The 19,970-nt window shown below is 38.1% G+C and overlaps 1 protein-coding gene across 2 annotated transcripts; it reads right to left on the bottom strand.

The window, feature by feature from the left end:
• Positions 1–2,970: 2,970 nt before the first annotated feature.
• Positions 2,971–13,503, bottom strand: LOC148829172 (uncharacterized). 2 transcript variants are annotated; one of them, XM_088923997.1, is made up of 5 exons: positions 13,020–13,503; positions 10,669–10,905; positions 9,873–10,024; positions 7,023–7,139; positions 2,971–5,011 (listed from the first exon to the last, which is right to left on the bottom strand). In XM_088923997.1, the coding sequence occupies exons 1-5, from the start codon at positions 13,240–13,242 to the stop codon at positions 4,664–4,666; spliced, it is 1,077 nt and encodes a 358-aa protein (XP_088780123.1). In that variant the 5' UTR covers positions 13,243–13,503; the 3' UTR covers positions 2,971–4,663. The 2 variants fall into 2 exon arrangements, with proteins under 2 accessions (XP_088780123.1, XP_088780124.1); XM_088923998.1 differs by having other exon boundaries at positions 9,873–10,021.
• Between the last annotated feature and the right edge of the window lie 6,467 nt (positions 13,504–19,970).

The following is a 19,970-nucleotide window of genomic DNA, read 5'->3' as shown; positions in this document are numbered from 1 at the left end:
AATATACTGTATGTTTATATTACTGTATGTGCAATTTAGTTTGAAATAGTTTTCTACACTGATTTGCTGATACTCATTTGCTGTGTTCCAGTACTCATTTGTTATGTTTTTAATGTCTCTCAATATATTACAACAACTTTGACTGTTGTTAATACTGTTTCTTGGATTTGAATAAACTACATTTGTCATTAAGCAACTTTTAATTCACATTGATCTTCAACTGCTTAAGGTAAATATGTCAACGAGCTGTTTTGTTGCTAATCCACAACACCACGACATTTAAAAATTAATTATCATCATTTGTTTCAATGCACATTCATAAAGATAAAAGGCTACACTTTGCAGATTTACAAATCTGTATGATTTTAAACTAAAAAATGTATAAAATTTATACATTTGTAATAAATGTATACATTTGTATAAATGTAGAATGTAGAACCAGCATACCATGCTGGTATATAGACTAAAACAGCAGTGGATATTCAGTACCAGCATGGACCTGCTCATAATTATGATATTATTTACTAAAATGTATGTCAATACATGAGAAGACACATTTTACTTATTATAAAAAATGGTTTCCTTATATGGTGCCAGTACAACCTACTGTATATTCCAAGCTTGTGTAATGTAGCCTCAGATGATCAGATCAATCCTAATCTTCTCCCAGGATATATTGTAGTGATGTTTACATTGCTACTTTTGCACTTTTGTTGTTTGTATAAAAACATCTCCTCTTTACAGGTCAGCAAAAACATTCCACATTTTCAAGTACAAGGTCAAGCTCATTTTGTCTCTTATTTGCCCCTGTTTTTCTTCTCACACACTGTTAACTCTTGGAACTACAAAATGCATACAATCTTTTCCAAAGTTCAGTTGTCTTCAAAGTACAGTATCCATTCTTGCTGTCTATAACACTAGAGGGGTATTTGAAACATTTTGAAATAACACAACAGAGCAAGCCATCACCTTCGTAAAGAAGACCTACAGTAAGACAGACATGTCTGAGCTGTTTATTTCTTACTTATGCTTTGTGTTTTTCACATCATACAGTTTTTGTGAAGAAAAAAAAACTTGTCGAAATTCACCAGAGACCAGAAAAGACAGGTTCCTGAGAAATCTAACTGTACATTCAGGACAGGAAATAGGAGTTTCTTTTTAACAGAAAAAAGCAGGCTTGTAAATATAAATATAACTGGGTGTATGTGAACAGTTCTTATACAATCATTTTATTCTGTACCATATCTCCAGTGTCTCTGTTTTCAAATAATTCAAACCTCTGTTGGTTTGTAGTTTTTTCTTGTACAGTATATTAACAGCAACAATTTTTACCAAGCATCTTGTTTATTTGGAAACATATTTTTCTTATGAAAAAGCCTTTTTATTAATGTGAATTTCTACATGTTTTGAATTGTTTTGAACAAGTTAGTATTATGTTTTAAATCAAGACACTAAATCCCAAATTAAAAAAAAATGTTTGAGTGGTTTTAACTCAGATGCCAGTTTAGAAAACCACTTACCTCTGATAATATTACAAAGCAGCTCACAAAGGCAGTATGCACTAACTGTATACTGAGCTTCAGTCTGTTTTTTTTTAACTTGCTGACATTTTATTTACATTGTGACCTACCAATGACCCCTTCATTATCAAATAAGGAACAGTCTTATCTGCATAATGCAATAAACTCATTGAGCAATAATTAGAAAGCTCAACACATTACAACATTTATAACTCCAGCTCCCATTTCATATCCCATCTTATCTCAGAAAGGTAGGGATGTTGTCAGCATGGCACATAAACCTTGAGAGAATTTCAGCAAGTAATTCAACTCAATTGAGGAATGCTTGTTGGCGCATTTCCTTCTCTTTTTGTGCTGTGTCCCGTGTGCCTTCCTCAATGTTCCTGCAAGGAGGCTAAATTACAGAATTACTTCTCATATAGCTCTTGCCCATTTCAAAACTTATTTTAAAAAGTGCCCGTTTTCAATTCCTGAAATGACTACTATAAAGTCAGATAACTCGTACATAAAAGAGATCTAAGATCACTTTTACCATTTTATTATTCAAATAATTTTTGAACAACCGGTACCTGATAAAAAGAGAGCCTGCTCTCATGTTTTGAATAATAAAGCTGCATTGTTTTTAGCTTCTGCCCGTGATGTGTGCTATTTTTTGGCTACACCTTGATGCACCTGTGTATCGTTATATTAATGATTACACAGCCAAAGGGACTTGAATATGATCACAATCAGAAACTTGTTTAAGAGTCAGAAATGAAAAGTAAGATGTATTAAAACCAGAAACTTCCATGGAGCTCTTACTCTCTAGGAAAGGATCAAACGTACCATGTACAGTAAATACAAATTAGAGGCATGTCAATTTTCCATGAACAATTCTCCGATAAAGAGATTTGATTAGGCCAGACAACTCGACTAAGCAACTGCTGTATAACAGAGAAAAAATGATTGAAGATTTATGATTATGCCAGAAATATCATAAAAAGCCCTCAGGTTTTGCAATACACGGGCTAGATTTACAAATTTCATGTAAGGATAAACTGTGTAGATTGTTTAATTTATCTTAGCTATATGAATGTGTCAGCATTACAGGGGTTAACCTGTACTGGATAAATATCCCACCCAGTGGGACACTCTTCCCTTAAGACATACTGTACACTAAATTCAATTTGCTTCGTCTTTGCTTTCCCATTGTGACAAATTGACAGAACACAGTTGCTGGGGGCCATGTGATAGAGGATTCACTTTTGAAGCTTGCAACACAGCTGAAACATCAGTTAAAAAACATAACTTTAAAACCCGAGGTGATAAAGGGAAAGTAATTCCATAAAGATACATTTTTAGAAAGCTCAACACATTACAACATTTATAACTCCAGCTCCCATATTCCATAAAGATAAATTTAAAAAAAGGATTTGAAATGTAATTTAAAAAATGAAAAAGACAAAAACGCTGCTTTTTAAATAACTGTTTATTTCAATTAAAGCATATTTTAATTCAAATATTGATTTCCTGTCAGCCAATTTTGACTTAAATAATATAACTTGACTTCAGAAATGTATTAACATTAATTGTTGTGTGAAATTATGTAAAAATGTAGTGCATGTACCTAAACATTACTTTAGCTTCTTCCTTCTTCCAATTCAGGATTGTGAGGGAGCCAGATCTTGTCTCAGCAAGCAATGGACAGAAGGCAGGGCACACCCTGGACAGGACACACCAGTCCATCGCAGGGCAGACAGATACAAACACAGACTCACACTCACTTCCAGCAAGACCAGTTTTCCCAATTTTGTTTTTGTTCAGTTTTCAAAACCGTCTTATCCAAAGCACTGTATTTGCAATTTGTGATTGCCAGGTGGGTTTTAATTTAGTATAGATGCAACTGCAAACAAAAGAAGAATTATGAGTTTATGTTATCATCACATGGATTTTTTTTATTCTGACATCCAGTTGGGTGATCTTTAATCAGTAATCTTTCTTTTAAGCAACATTAAAAAATCCCTGACTAGTGTCATGAGAATAATGAAAATTTTCCTGTCTGTAAATATAAATAATAACAACATCACTTTATTAACCCTTTACAATTTCTTGCATTAGGAATTATCTTTTTACATACCCCAGCTTGCTCTCTATGAGACACACATATAGGGAGAGAGCCTGAGGTGAGAGCACAGGGTCAGCCATTGAACAGTGCCCCTGGAGCAGTTGGGGTTAAGGGGCCTTGCTCAGGAGCCCAACGGAGTAGGATTCCTCTGCCAGCTGCAGGATTTGAAACGGCAACCTTCCAGCCACAGGTGCAGATCCTTAGCCACAGAGCCACCGCTCCACCGCCAAATGAAAGACCATAAGGTTTCAAGCCTGATCTTCAGGAAGTTTGACACACTGGGATATCATGATATGAGTCTTGGTCTTGTTATATGTACAGTAAGTGATTAAATGAAAAATAATCACCCAGTTCAGATTTCCCACCACTGAGTCAAGAAACATAATAATACAAATGTCTTAACCTAACCTCAATATATAAATTCTGAAGTAAGTGTCCTTATCTTTAATTTTGTCCAAAAAATAGCATGTTCAGATGCTGCCATATGCCTTCCTATGTTGCAGAAATCATGATGGCTGTTATTAACCATACTAGACATACAGTACATTCATTTTTGACATGGATTATCCAATAGAGGGTAATTGGTACAGGGAACTTGGTACACTCTGCATGCTACAACAGTCCATCACAGGGCACAAATATACACACACTCACACCAGGCTGTTTCCTAGATGCCAATTAGCCTACTAGCATATCTTTGGACTGTGGCGAGGAAACCGTAGCACCAAGAGGTAGTTGGTGTAAACATGGGAAGAACAATAGATAGCACCCTAGGAATTGAAACAGGGTCTAAAGGAGGGAAAATACTAAATTGAACCTTATACTGTACATTCCTAACTCCTCCCCTTATTAGTCATTTAGTGTAACTATTTACAGGATTTTACTAGATCCACGTCAAAAACCGGAGTTAAGACTGCTGACACACCGAAAAAAGCAAGAAAAGTGCCAGCAATGTGTTTTTTTGTGAAAACATGCAATGTGAAATGACATATACTTTCTGTTTAGTACCAATAAAGTGTACATGATAAGAAACAAGCAACTACATAGAAGTCTTATTTTTCATAAAAATAGTCTGTGCTGCGGAAATACCCTGAGGAGACCGACTTGAGAATAGTTTCACATTTTTAGAGGTCTTCAGAGCTCTGTGGCTTTTTGTCAGCTGAGGGTCTTCCTCAAGTGTTGGGAGGAGATTTGGAAAGATGCAGGGATGTCCCGGAGGCAGGTAACACAAGAGTACATGAGAGAAGGGAGCAGTGAAGGCAGAGGCAGGATGGTAGGGGGTGAAGTGCTGTTGATGTAGCCCAGCAGGCAGGAGCTTTGTGGAAAGTAGTTCGCACCCAGGCAGGAAGGAGATGTCTGTGTGTTCTTGGGGCAGCGTTCCATCACCCTGTGTCCAAGGGAATACAATGAGTGACACGTCTAATCATTTTGCATGTTCAGATAAAATAAAACATCCCAAGTTATTTCTCAAAATTCACAGTGTTAACTTTCCAAACTTCAGTCTTTGTTATTGGTCTTTTTAGTAATGGCAGTAGTAAATATTTCTGAGTAGGTAGCTGCGTCAGCATGCGTAGGCTGCAAAGGAACAAGTAATAGGTTTATTCCATGCTGAAAAGAGAAGAAAAGAAACACAAAATTTCGGCTGTGGAGCCTTCTTCGGGTGTTTCCTTTCTTCTCTCTTCAGCATGGAATAAATTTCGTAAATATTTCTGGGATAATTAGGTTTATTCAATAAATATTTGTGAAACAACCATTGATAAGAAATGACTTACAGAACTGAAATATGCTTGCTTTGAATCAGTTATGCAGACTTACTGTAACAACACCTGTGATATTCAAGTCAGATACGGTTTCAAAGGTATACTGGAACTGAAGTAATATTTACTGACACAACAATTACTAATGTACACCCATCCAAAATCTCACATCTGTATCATCTGTATGGTAATAAGGATCTAAGTAATAAGTAGGGATAGTTAAACATTTAGAAAAGGTTGCTTGAATGTAACTAGTTAAGATTTCTTTGAACAAGCAATTACAGTAATGGATGCAAGAGATATATTTGATTTGGTTATTTGGATCTTTAGAAGGCTTTTGATAAAATACCTGATAAAATATTAATTTTTGACTGTAGACCGCCAGCATTCAAGGTAATGTATGAGTTTGGATTAAGAGTTAACTAATGAACAGGAAGCAGAAACTTTTCCTGATCTGTGCCTTTCCACAACTTTATCCCTGAATTGTTTTGTAAGCTCTTTGGTGTTCATGGTTGAATCTTTGTTTATAATTGAGTACCTGACTGAGGTACCATGTACTGTAGAGACAACCAGTGTTTTTATTCTGAAATGATATAAACTACTATTATTACACACAAAGACCAAAAAGTGTTAAATTAAACAAGTGAAACACAATTTTTTGTCTAAGTCACAAAAAACAGTTAAGATCCTTTTAACATAAACATGTCTAATCCACAAATTGAGTGTTGATGAATTAGTGACAGTTTCTCACAGCTTTAAAGGTAGATAGCCGAGCAGGAAAGAAATATTTAAACCAAATTACTTTATTTTAGATTACTTTCCCTAAATTCTTAAAATGGGAAAATTATATTTTTGCTTAACTGCTTCTGTTTTGTCTAAAAATGTATGTATTAACTAGAATTCTCTGTAACTGATCTACTGGGTTTACAGTCAAATAGCATATTGACCTTCATACAGTACCTCCGACCATAAAAAAGTCTTGCCTATTTATTTTGCTACTGTACCTGTAACAATCACTTTATTTCTTTAGAATCTGAGTTAGTTTCCTAATGAGGAATTAGAGGTGCTGTAAAAACTATTTTGATTTAGTACTGTAAAATAAGTTAACAGAATGAACAGTTTATGCAGGAAATATATTAAAAAATGATTCATCTTGTTTCTGTCTTTGTTCCTTGTAAGTGATCTCTTTTATCAGAGATCAGACTATAGTTGTCAGGATTTCTGAAAGGGGTGAGTTGTTGGGACCCCTGTGCGAAGCCGTGAGGAAGGTAGTACGAGCAAAAGTAAATCCAATATTCTAAATCCAAGTCGTTAGGCAAGAGCAAAGTCAAAAGTAGGAGAACCAGGTCGGTTAGTCAAAGGAGTCAGGTTGAGAATAGTAGCACACACAAGAGAAAGCTGTGGAAGACTTCCTAAATTTAGTGTAGGTAAGCCGGTGAAGAGTGTTTAAATATTGAAAAGAGAGAGAGACGTGGTTGGATAATTAGTTCCTGGATGAGCGTGTGTGGAATTTAGTACTGTATGTGTGGGAACGCCAGTGCGCTTATGGGAGAAGGTACGAGTCATGACACCAGACGTATGTATGAAATACTGCAAGTCTGTCCTGAGCAAAATCCAGAGCGTAAAGCTATTTTAACTCACTCCTGGAGTGGGCCTTGGAGCTGGTACCATGTCCACCTCAGTCATGTACTGCATCTCTCCAAAGTTTCCCAGTTTCTCATGCTTCCTCCATTTGGCTCGGCGATTTTGGAACCAGATCTGTCATAGAGAAAAAACAAAATTCTAATGAATAGGGCGAACAACTAATCAGGCAAACAAAATTCTAGGATATACAGTATAGATAAAAGTATAGCACTCAAATCAAGGGATATTAAAACTATATAATACACTAGTAAGGCCTCATTTAGACTTCTGTCTAAAGACCTGATAAAAGTATTCAAAATTCTCAAATGCTTTATTACAAAGTCAGGCAAGCAGATTTCTTTTGAATGAACAGTGAAAACCAGAAGGCACAAGTGTTTAAAACCAAGAACTGGAGGCACTTCTTTAACCAGTGGTTTGTGGGACTATGGAACAAGCTATCAAACCATGTTGTTGAAACAAAGACTCTGGTTTCTTTCACGAAACAGCTGGATGAGATCCTTGGATCATTTCACTACTGAGTATTAAGATGGATGGGTTGAATAGCCTCCTGTTTATCACTGTTCTCATGTTCCTATGTTTTAAATAAAATACTGTGATTGATAGATGTTTGGAAGGAACACTGTACTTCCAGCAACAGATTTAATTCGAAGTTTAGCTCATACAGTACATCTACAGTACATACAATACATAAAGTTGCCAGCTGGAGAGTATACTTGGATTATGAATATGGATTGTGAAATAGCCGTTTTACAGTCTACAAGGTTCAGGCAGAACAGTACAGAAAACAACAGGAGGCACAGAAATCCATTAAGTCTAGTGGGCCTTGCAGTGACAAAATCCCAGGTCAAAGTAGGGAATGACTGGGAATAGCCCAGTTGGTGTTTGGCCGTTCTTGCGAGACCAGCTTACTATATAAGCAACTCGGGTCTCTCTCTCTCGTGACCCCCTTCCTCCAGAGAAAAACATAAGTACCACTTGCCTGCCGATACACAGCATCAAGATTATTGTTCTTCTTTTCAGGAGTGGAGCATTTTAAGTATTGTTAATCATGGAAAAGAACAAGCCACAGGACCACAGGGACAACAAGAAAAGGGCTGTTATTGTTTTTACGTTTTTGGATAAATGTACATATTTCATTTTTGTCCCCACCACGACTGATTCTCTGGGATGCATTATCTGGTTTAGAGCTATGGGTCTCTTAAATGTATGTCTGTTCTATAGATCAGACCATTCTGTGGACTGTTTTGCTGTTCAGAAATCAGTAACATTCGAACCACATGTGCAGCATACTGTCAAAAGATCTTTTATTCACCTTAGAAATATCGCAAGACTACGCCCTATGCTATCATTAACTGTGGCTGAAAAGCTGATCAACACATTTGTATTCTCTCGAATTGACTACTGTAATGCTCTACTCGCAGGGGTATCAAAATCTACTCTGAACAAACTGCAGTATGTCCAAAATTCAGCAGCCAGAATCCTGACCAGGTCTAGTGCAAGTGTTCACATTACTCCTGTCCTGGAGTCCTTGCACTGGCTTCTGGTCAAATTCCATGTAGACTTTAAAATCCTCATGCTCACCTATAAGGCTCTGCATGGCTTGGCACCTCAGTACCTGTCTGAACTATTATCGCCCTACTCCCCACCTCGCAACCTCCGCTCTTCAAATTCTGAAGAATCCTTACTGTCCCCCAAGCCCGTCTACATTGTATGGGTGGCCTTCTCCTAGTATGCCCCCAAGCTCTGGAAATCTTTGCCCAAGGATATCAGAGAGTCACCCTCTCTAAACTCCTTCAAATCCAGACTCAAAGCCCTCTTCTTCAGAAAAGCCTTTACTTAACTGGTTCCATTCTTCACCCCTCTGCTCTTCTTGGTACCACCATCCACGGTCTCCCCTATATATTGTAATTGTGTCTTATCTTGTGTATTCTCCTTATTTATTGTTATACTCTTCTTATTTATTGTTATTGTCATCCTGTAAAGCGCTTTGAGAAGCCACCTTTAAAGGCACTATATAAAATAAAGTTTATTATTATTATTATCTCTCTCTATTATCTCCCTTTCTTGTTTCTTTAATTTGCAATACTGTATGCTTGGTCCACGTTTCAGGAGTCAAATAAGAGTAGGGTAGTTTTGGACGGCAGGAGGCCTTAGTCTAACTGGCCATCGCCTGCCAATAAATGTTTTTGTACTGGTAACATAGTTGTTCTACACATTTTCATGGTGCTTCAATTTGTTACTAATTATAATCTGCGCCTGTCTTGAATTGTTAATATTTTCTTAAATAAAACAACAACAAAGTAAAAATGGACTTCATAACGCAGCGCCATACTTTGCACAAGCACTGATGTGGGGGCCTTTTTACTCCCCCTGAGGCTAAATGCAGACCAAAGGTGTATGGCTGATGAAAAACTGTATCTCCTGTATATACAGTATAAGTACCTTGTCTACATGAAAAAAAAAACTTCGAGCACGTCAGCAAGTTCTTCTGTATCAGAGCTGATGTGCATCTACCTGTGAAGCAGAAGGTTTTAAAATCCCAGTGAGAACCAACCTGATAAAACTTTACTGCTAAAAATCTATTGCTCTACACCTACAGTAGCATTCAGCTAAAGGATTGCTACTTCCCTGGTGCAGTCTAACAGGAGTGCTCATATTTACTAGATTGGAGATTGGGGATTTAGGAAATATCAGGGCAACCTAATCACCTGTACATGGATGCATGTAAAACTAAGCCTTAAGAACGATTTTAAGGTCAAAGTCAGCCTATCTTTATATTCTTTTATAACTTGAGTGCATATTTGTCAGCTGGAACTGACTGGATATGAGATCTTTGCAAGGTGATACCTGGACTCTGCCTTCAGGGAGTTTGGTTTTACTTGCGAGCTGGTCCCTGGTGTACACATCAGGGTAGTGAGTGATTTGGAAGATCTTTTCCATCTCCTCCAGTTGCTCAGGGGTAAAGGTGGTCCGTATTCTGCGACGTCCCTTCTTGTCTACTGAAGCAGCACAACAAATGAAATTAATAAATGGTGCATAACAATAAAAGAGTCATCTTTCATTCAGCTTGCACCCTAGGTATGGCAGGGGACTGTAATCCTGGAACACTCAGATAAGTGAAATGATTTATAATAATTCCTTATATTTCTATAGCACTTTTCTGGACACTCCACTTACAGTGCTTTACAGGTAATGGGGACTCCCCTCCACCACCACCAATGTGCAGCATCCACCTGGATGATGTGACGGCAGCCATAGTGCACCGGAACGCTCACCATACATCAGCTTCTGCTGTGTTGCGAGTTGCAGGTTTCTACCCTAAGTTTATTTGCTTATTCCACAGACCCAGTAGGTGAAGACATCTATAAAACCTCAGGGACTGGGGTTTATCATAACCAGAGCTGAAAACTGTTCTGCAGGATTGAAATACATCTTCATCAAAGCCTTCAAGTTGAGTACATTAAATTTAAGGAAGCTTTCTGTAGTGCAATAAAGTGCAGAAGCTTGTGCAAGCTATGTGATCCCAAGAGATTATAGCCTGCAGTTCTGCTGCATAAAAATAGATTTACCACCAAAATTGAATACATCGCACTGTTTCATGTGGGTGTGTCACTGCTTGTTCAGATCTTGGGAATTTACTCACCATGCAGGGAATGACACACCAGGTGGTGACCCTGGATCCCACACAACCTGTTCTCTCTCTGATGCTCCTGTCCCTCTCCAGGGGTTGTGGGGAGGAGCATCCATTCTGTTTTCTGTGACAAAGCACTGGGAAGCCTGGTTTGGTCTTGGCCTCTGTTGCTCCTAACTGGGCTAGACACACTCCCTTCACAGAGAGCTTTCTCCAGCTCTTGTGAGGACAGCTGCTGTTCAGTAAGCTCTGCAGGAGACAACATCCATCGTCACCCATTTTCTGAAAAAATAGGGATGCCTGTATAGTACTTCATTTTGCAGACTAGCCTATTTGGTAGTAGCTAAATTATCTTCAGATCTAGCTATTTTCTTGAATACTCCCACAGCTTCTCTGGGTAAAAAACGTGATTCTATTCACAGTTTCAAATTCAATCGCCATGAATAATCAAGTGAAATTTTAAAATATTTTGCCAAAAAGCCCTATTAATTTACTGGATTATTACCTTCATATTGTGTTTTCCAAGTATATGGTTCAATAAAAAATTCTAAAATCCATTTATAGAAATCGGCTAACCTTCCGCTGTAGAAACCCAAAGCCTTTTCTGTCTATACATACAGTAGTACAGAATTTCACAGTTCTGTTCCTGGAAAAAATCCTGCCTATTCAGTTATTGCAGTTGAGCAAGCTGAACAAAGCTTCCCCTTTTAAATTCTATTGTTTAGTCTGTTTGCTGAAGTGCTTGATAAGCATTCTCCTAAAGATGTATGCCTAAAACCAAAGACTCAGTGACTCAGTGTAGAAAATTTATTTTTACAAATTTTCAAAAAAATCTTTTCAGTTAAGCTCAGTAAGCCTAAACAACCAGGAAAAAAAAGAATATTACTAACTGCTTAAGGGGTACAGAAGATTTTATTCTTCCCGTCTAAAGAACCTATCAATAAATTTAAATAGAATCCTAATTATTCTAACAGTAAGGGATACAAACCACCTATCCCACTGTAGGTACAGTAGGTGAAGTGAACTGACCAATAGCTGGTGTACCAGGACTATTTCTATATTTCTTACCAAAACTCTAAAGTGCTTCACATATACTAAAAGGGGGGCCTCCTTATTTGCTGATAAAGATCAGCACCCACCTGAATGAGGTGCAGCATCACATATGTACCAACAGCCTTACTGCACTGCAGATCAGGTAAGACAAATAGGAAATGTTTGCACCTATAGAAGTTTAATCTATAGAAGGGGAGTCTACAGTAATTCATATGATATAAATTACTATTTTTAAAAGTCTTGATAGTTCATCACAATATTGTTATTACTATAATTTAAACCTGGGAAGATCACATATTTTGTCCATGCATATAATATACTGTATATATAATAAAAGGTATATTATTTTAAAAAGCTAATGATTGATGGGGTTTATTAAACGTTCTTACTTTGATCATGAAGTTTAAAAAATACACAACATTAATTTTCGATATTGTGATAATGGGTACATACCTATATCAAAATATATAATGTCTTAATAATATTCATGCCAACTGATATTTTATATTGAATATATACTGTATATTAGCCTAGTTGATACAGTGAATAAATATGAAACTGAAAAGACAATTTTTAGTTTTATTTGAGTTAACTGTACTCGGATCTTTTTTAAATTTCTCACATTAATTGTTCACACATTTACCAAACGAAACAAATATTATAAAGTAACAGTGGCATTGCACAACAACCACCACTGCAGTCAACAAAGTTGTATAAAGAAATGGATATTGGCAGAATATAATACAACGGATTAATTAGTTAGCTTCAAGAATTATTTTTTTTTTATTCCTGTGTTTTTTTTGTTTTGATTTTGCACCCTGGTAATAGTGATCATTCAGTGTACAGTATGTTTACCTAAACTGCCATGTGCAGTGGCAGCTATAAGCTCTTAAATCTAGACAATGTGTGATTACTTTTCAGATTTTGAGTCACTTAATGAGTTCTTGAGGAATATATGTAGTGAGCACTGACAATTTTATACTGTATCTGTTTGAGAAAGGTGTTAAGTATTTTGTAAAATACATAGAGCCCTATCTGAGTGGTATCTGAATATCTACTATAAGTATCTCATTCTCTTTTGTACTTTTTTTTTAGACATAGAACAATCCCATGTCAAATTTGTTACATAACTGTACTGTATGTTCAGCTCTATCTTCCTAATGACATTTACCTATTCGTTTTCATTAGTTCTGGTATGCAGATCTTCATATGCTATTTTTTCTTTTTTTAATTTTGCCTTTGAAGAAATAAAAACAAAAGAACATTTTCTTTAATCTTTAGTGTTATAAAAAAATCCAACTTGTCTTCACCTTTAATGAACTTCGATGGCGTAGCAGCTCCCTCGAAATGTCCCTGTTTTAATTCTGTGGCTCCATGTTGTGATGGTTTTCTCAAAATCTCCTCGATGGAGTGGGAGAGAGTTTTGGAGGCGTCGTCACAAATTTGTGCTACTGCGTTCCCCATTTCCTTGTTCTTTGCCAGTCCCAAGTTCATATGCATCTCCACTGACCCAGTCATCGAAGACAGTGACATTTTCAAGTCTTTGTCACACAATAAAGGGACTACTCACACCTTCAGAAAAACAGGGAAATTTGGCAACCAATTTCTGACATCCCAAAATGTATGAATTGTTTCGTAAAAAGCATACGACATATTCCCAATAAATCTACTGTTTGTTATTCTTATATTTCTAATAGTTAAAGTCTTTGCTAGCATACAAATCCACAAACTCCAATAGCTCAATTTAAAAATATCACTCATTCCTTTGTTCCTGGCTGTGGCCTTGCTCCATCCTTCTTTGGTTGTCTTTGAAGGACTGATATTGACAAGGGTTTGTGTCTCTCCCTCAATGGTATGACATCATATGAATAGGAGGAGCAGGTTTACTGTGTAACTAAAGTGCAATAAAAGTGGGTGCACCTTGATTAGGTATTCGGTTGAGTTGCTGTATTTGTTTGGAGACAATAGTATTGATCACAGGTGTTTTTTAGCCTGCTTTTGTATGGGCATCTATTGAAATGACTTGACAACAATGGTAGAACATGCTGGAACATGGAAAACTCTAGCACAGTCTTACGCATTCTCCAGAAGTTTTGTAAATTGTTTGCATATTTCATTTTTTTTTCTCCAAAGCACCAACATTAAATTGGATAGTTAAATGAAGCTGATATCCTGCCTTTTTTTAAGAAACAACTGGATGAAATCTTGGGATCAATTATCCACTAACTACCAACTACTGTAAGTTAGACAGGCAGAATGGCTTCATTTTTAAAAGTGTTTTTTTTAATTGTTCTGTGTTCTTCTACACATGTTGCTATTTCATAGGCTTTGATTTATTTACTCTTTGGACTAGTTTGTTGTTTCAAGAAGAATCCATTTAACTATTGCCATCTATTCTTTCATTCAATCATATTTTGTTATCCTGCAGTTCCATCCAGGGCTGGCCCTAGGGTTTTGGGCTTCCTAAGCAAGATCTCTGAAAGGGGACTCTCCAGATCACGATTTACACATACAGTACACTACAATTATTAGCTCCTAACAAACCTTATTTTACTATTTAGAATTATATAGCTAAAAAAATGTTTTAACCATCTTTGAAGAATACATGATAAATAAGTTACAAACAAAAGCAAGATGCAAAAATTTCACAAAGATAATAGCATTTTAAAGGGGAACTGCAATGCTGTTTTTTTTAACCACACTAATCCATTTCACCACAATAAAAATATAAAATGTATTGTAACGCATCCGGCCTCCATTGCTTGCGAGAGCTGTCTTACCAGAGTGGTGATGTCACTGCCTTTCCCTGTGGATAGCAGGAACTGTAGCTGCCGGGCTGAAGGGAGATTTCCCTTTGGCTCAAGAGGCTGGGTCTCTGTTGAGTGATGCCGGAGGCCTGGGTTTGAGTCCCTGATGGTGGGGGGCTGACCTGATGTGGCAGCGGTGAGGGTACCCACATGAACCCCAGAGTGTTACAGTATACAGTAACTTGTAAAATCTCCATCTTACATCACAAAATTTCCAGGTATGGATGAAATTTCCAGGTATGTGCAGTGCCATATTTGCTATTCAGAAAGAGGCAATAAAATGTCTGGTGACGTGAAGTGGCTCTGTTATATTGTAAAACAAACAGGCTTGTGAATACATCTCTTTTAATTCAGTAGAAATATTGCTTTCAATTTTGAGACGGTTTTGCCTACAAATACTGCTTACTCTGCATGCAGATCGCGTTGGAACATTTCTGCAGTGAAATGTCTGCTGCTCAAATATGTACTTACTGTATTTGCTCATACATTGCCTTACATTAGTCATTACAGTGACTAGTGAGCAGGAAAGGCCGCATTAAGTTGCAATTTGTGGGAACTCGAATGCAATCTCAGCAAGCAACTGGCCCACCCTGTATGGGGGACACAGACATAGACATGCACACAACCACACCAGATTTGTCCCAAAAAACCTACTAGGATGTCTTTGGACAGTGGGAGGAAACCCACATGAACACTGGGAACATATACAAACTCCACCTAAATAGCGCTCCAGGTCTGGAATTGAACCCAGGAACAGTGTGCAGTAAGAAACTAAGAAAGTGAGAAGTGTGGAATTGGGATTGAATGGAAAACATCAATTATGCGGATACATAATATAGATTTTGTTACATTGCACATATACTTGTGTAAACACTTTTGTGGTTTTCCTGTCCCCAGACTGCGTGACCCTGTCTGGCCTGTAGTTCATTATTTAGTTACCTAATTTAGTTCAGTTCAAGTAAGAAGTCTCTACAAGATGTCCTAAAAAAACTCTCAGTCTTTATCAGCATGCCTTTATCAGTGGTGTTAATAAAAGCTTTGTTGTTAAGAGCACACAGGATGAGAAGTTACAGTATTACAGTATAAATAGTCATTACCTTTGTCTTAATTCCACAATTTACTTATCACCCTCCAGTTAACTCTCCAGCAAACATTTGGTTCCCACTCTAATATTGCTGAATTAGTAGAAAACCAGAGTTCACTCCACAACAACCAAAGCATGCCTTGAGTGTTTTATACAGATTGTAAAGACTATTGGACTCTGATAGTCACTATGGCCTTTATAGGCAGCGGTTCCTTTGTGTAATGGTTAACACTAGACTGTCAATCCAGTGATTAATCTGAGTTCTTCCCTAAAAATATAAGTGTATATAAATCATCAAACAAAAGCATCAAAAGCATCAAACAATGACATCGTTAGTGACTTTGACCAGGGCAGTTTCTGTGCTGTGAAGTTGAAGGAAGCCAGATTAGAGAGTTTGAAAAGGTTATTTGCTACAAGGTGGTTATGTAACAGCACTTTGTAGAATTTTTGTAAGAAAGGGTAAGTTGGAGATGGGGTGAAAATTGTTTAGATAGTCCAGAGCTATGTTAGGCTCTTTTGGCAGGGGGGTAATGGCAGCAGTTTTGAGGACCGTTGGTACAACGCCAGTGCTCAAGGATTCATTTATAATATCGAGGACAAAGGGACAGAGAGAAGAGAAACCGGACTGAAATAAAGTGGTGGGAATGGGATCTAAAATAGATGTGGTGGGTTTCATGTGTGTAACTGGTTTATTGAGGGATGCTGAGTCAAGAAGAGAGAAGTTGGAGAGATGGGAACCAGAAAAGTTGGATAAGGAGGGAGGAGGTATAGAAATGATATGCGTAGTGGAGAGAATGTGATGTCGAGGTTAAGAACGTGTTGCAAAGTTTCGATAAGGCAGGTAATGTGGTGGGGCAGTTTGGCTTTGACAAGATAAGGAGGATAGAACAGATTTTGCAAACCTTGACTGATCAATTGATCGTCAGTTGTGGAAATTTACAGAGCGTGAGGGGGAAGTGTTAGAAACAGGTAATTCTAGGTTAAAAAGAATAGCTAAGTGGTCAGAGAGGTCTAGATCAAGGGAAGAGCAGTGGGAGACAAAAGAGTCATTTGCAATAATTAAATCTAGGGTGTGTCCTTTGTTACAGTATGTGTAGGGGTACAAGCAAACTGAGTAAGATCAAAGCATCCCAATAGAGAAAGGAAGACCTTGAGTCAATGTGTATATTAAAGTCCCCTAGAATAAGGATCCTTTTAGACTTAAGGCATAAAAATGAGAGTAAATCAGCAAACTCACCTAAAAATGGCTTTGCTGGGTTTGGGTGGTCTATAAACTCTGGCAATGATAGTAGATTGGAGGGATAGAGAAACATAAAACAAAGGCACTCCAAAGAAGAGGGAGGAGGTATAGTAGTAGGACTTCAATTGTAAAAAAGCCCCCGCGCCCCCCACTGCAGGTGTGCAGGTGTGTAAAGAGCCTTGTTGTTTATGGAGGGGGTATTGAGTCGCGCTGATCTGGCCAGATCACTATATAAGTGTAAAGATTATTATTATTAGACTCCAATGAGTTTATTCTTAGTACAATCAATTCCGTATCTTTCATTATTCTTCTCTGTAATGCATAGATTCACTAGCGATTCTCAGCGATTAAGAAATAAGTGTATGGCTCCATCTTGTGGTAAGAAAGGATATTATGGATTCTTCATGTAACAAGGGGGAACTGCAATGCTATTTTTATATTTTGGGGTTAGAAAGAATTGGCATTGATGAGTGCATTTCAAACCACAATGAAAGTAAAATGTGACAAGTGACTTGTAAAACCTAATTTACATCACAGAATGGTCTTAATTTCCTGTGATGTGAATACATCTCTTTTAATCCAAAACGAATATTGCTCTCAACTTTGAGATGGTTTTCCTAACAAATGCTACTTCTTAACTCTGCCTGCAGATCATTTCTGTGGTGAAATTATATAATTTTAATTTTACAATATAATTTATAATAATATAATTTTAATAATTATGATATTCGCTTGTACATCATATTACAGTGACTAGTGAGCAGGAAGGAGCACTTCACATCGCAATTCGTGGGAACTTGAATTTGAGTTTGTGACATCATGGCACCATACAACACTTTCACAAAGCTCATGATTTTAATAATATTAATAATAATTGCTTACACTTATATAGCGCTTTTCTGGACACTCCACTCAAAGCACCTTACAGGTAATGGGGACTCCCCTCCACCACCACCAATGTGCAGCATCCACCTGGATAATGCGATGGCAGCCATAGTGTGCCAGAACGCTCACCACACATCAGCTATCAGTGGGAAGGAGAGCAGAGTAATGAAGCCAATTCATAGATGGGGATTATTAGGAGGCCATGATTGGTAAGGGCCAATAGGAAATTTGGCCAGGACGCCAGGGTTAGACCCCTACTCTTTTCAAGAAATGCCCTGGGATTTTTAATGACCACAGAGAGTCAGGACCTCAGTTTTACATCTCATCCGAAGGACAGCACCTGTTCACTATACTGGGGCATTAGGACCCACATAGACATAGACCGCAGGGTGAGTGCCCCCTGCTGGCCCCACTAACACCACTTCTATCAGCAACCTTAGTTTTTCCCAGGAGGTCTCCCATCCAGGTACTGACCAGGCTCACACCTGCTTAGCTTCAGTGGGTTGCCACTTGTGGGTTGCAGGGTCATATGGCTGCTGGCTGCACAAATAATTTTGTGCTTATTTCAAAATTTGTAAATTTTCCTATACTGTCAATGAATTTATTTGGTTTCCAAGATGTAATGACTGGTCTGAGGAACTGGGACTGCAGCTCCCCTTTAGTAAGTGTTGGAGCCCTGACATTGAGAAGTGTAAATAAATAATTAAAACATGCATTGTGACACCCAAAATGTTGTTTCTCTTATTCACTTTTCAGCATGGAATAAACCTTTACTTGTTCCTTTGCAGCCTACGCATGCTGATGCAGCTACCCACTTGAACTAAATTTGACACATCCAAGTTCACGTTTAGTACTTTCGTGCTATAACAACTACTGTATCTACGAGGAATTTGGTTTGGGGAACTCATGCAGTTAAAAGGTACAGGTAATATGGTACAAATATACAACATAAAGCCAATAATTGACAGCATCCACCCAACACATCTTCATATACCATTCTAGACTCACAACAGTAATAAAATAAATATCAGTAAGATCTGATAGAATAACAATGAGCCGTGCACAAATTCCAAAATTCAAGTGCTGCATTCAAGCATCTCACAGCCCCTGGGTAGGTGCTGTTACTGTCACGACCACCAGCCAGCGGAGATCAACTCACAGAAGAACTAACCTGTACCAGCAGCAGGTTAATAATAACAAGTGCCGCTGCACGTGTTAATCCATCAGCACATGCTCTACCGTGCAGCATGCAGCACTATCTTTAAAAAAATGGGGGAGGAGTGGTGGCTCTGTGGCTAAGGAACTTTGGCTGGAAGGTTGCTGGTTTAAATCCCGTGGCATGGCAAAGGAATCCTACTCCATTGGGCCCCTGAGCAAGGCCCTTAACCCCACCTACTCCAGGGGCGCTGTACAATGGCTGACCCTGTGCTCTGACCCCAAAACTTCTCTCCCTGTCTGTGTGTCTGTCTCATGGAGAGCAAGTTGGGGTATGTGAAAAGATAAATTCCTAATGCAAGAAATTGTATATGGCTAATAAAGTGATCTTAAATCTTAACTATTTAAACCATCCTAACCCGCTTCCAGCGGCTCTGTATTGAGTCCTCTCTTTGAGAGCTCTACCTCGCGTTAACTCTGAACCTCGCTTTCTGGATACTGAACTCCCTTTTGCCTGTCGACTTTGGACCTCGCTTTCTGTTTTGGATTGTTTGCTTCTCTGTGAACTTCCTGGTTATTGATCTACTCTTTCGCCTATCGACTACTATCTCGGCTGATGTTCCAGATTGTTCGCCTGTCTCAATATTTACTTGCTCCTGCATCTGCACAGGATTTGCAAACCTTTTCATTGAGGATTTCTGACAGTTACAGAAACTTCTTTCCTTTCTTCTTCGACCTCTTGAATCCACTGCTAAGGCTATTTGTCTGAGTGCAGCCTTAGCTGAGGGACAGTGGAATGGAGCAAGGATCATGTCACTGGTCAGCCTCCAAGACTCGGGTGGGTAGGCCAGGGCTGTTTTTTCTCAGCGACACAGCAACACCTATGGCCATGTGGCATACTGTGCTGTTGGTGAGGGACCAACGTCGACTCGTCCAATCAGTTCTGAACCTCCAGTATGGGATTCTAATGTTTATGTGGGAATGATCAGGGACTTATACGTCCTCATTGTCTCGTGACATGAAAAAACACACAACTGGTTTTTTATAAAGAAAGCTGCCAGTACACTACAAACATGAATGACAGACTGCT

Source organism: Atractosteus spatula, chromosome 8 (assembly GCF_055471065.1).
Source record: "Atractosteus spatula isolate fAtrSpa1 chromosome 8, fAtrSpa1.hap1, whole genome shotgun sequence".
NCBI classification, from domain to species: domain Eukaryota; kingdom Metazoa; phylum Chordata; class Actinopteri; order Semionotiformes; family Lepisosteidae; genus Atractosteus; species Atractosteus spatula.
This window is presented reverse-complemented; position numbering and strand designations above follow the sequence as displayed.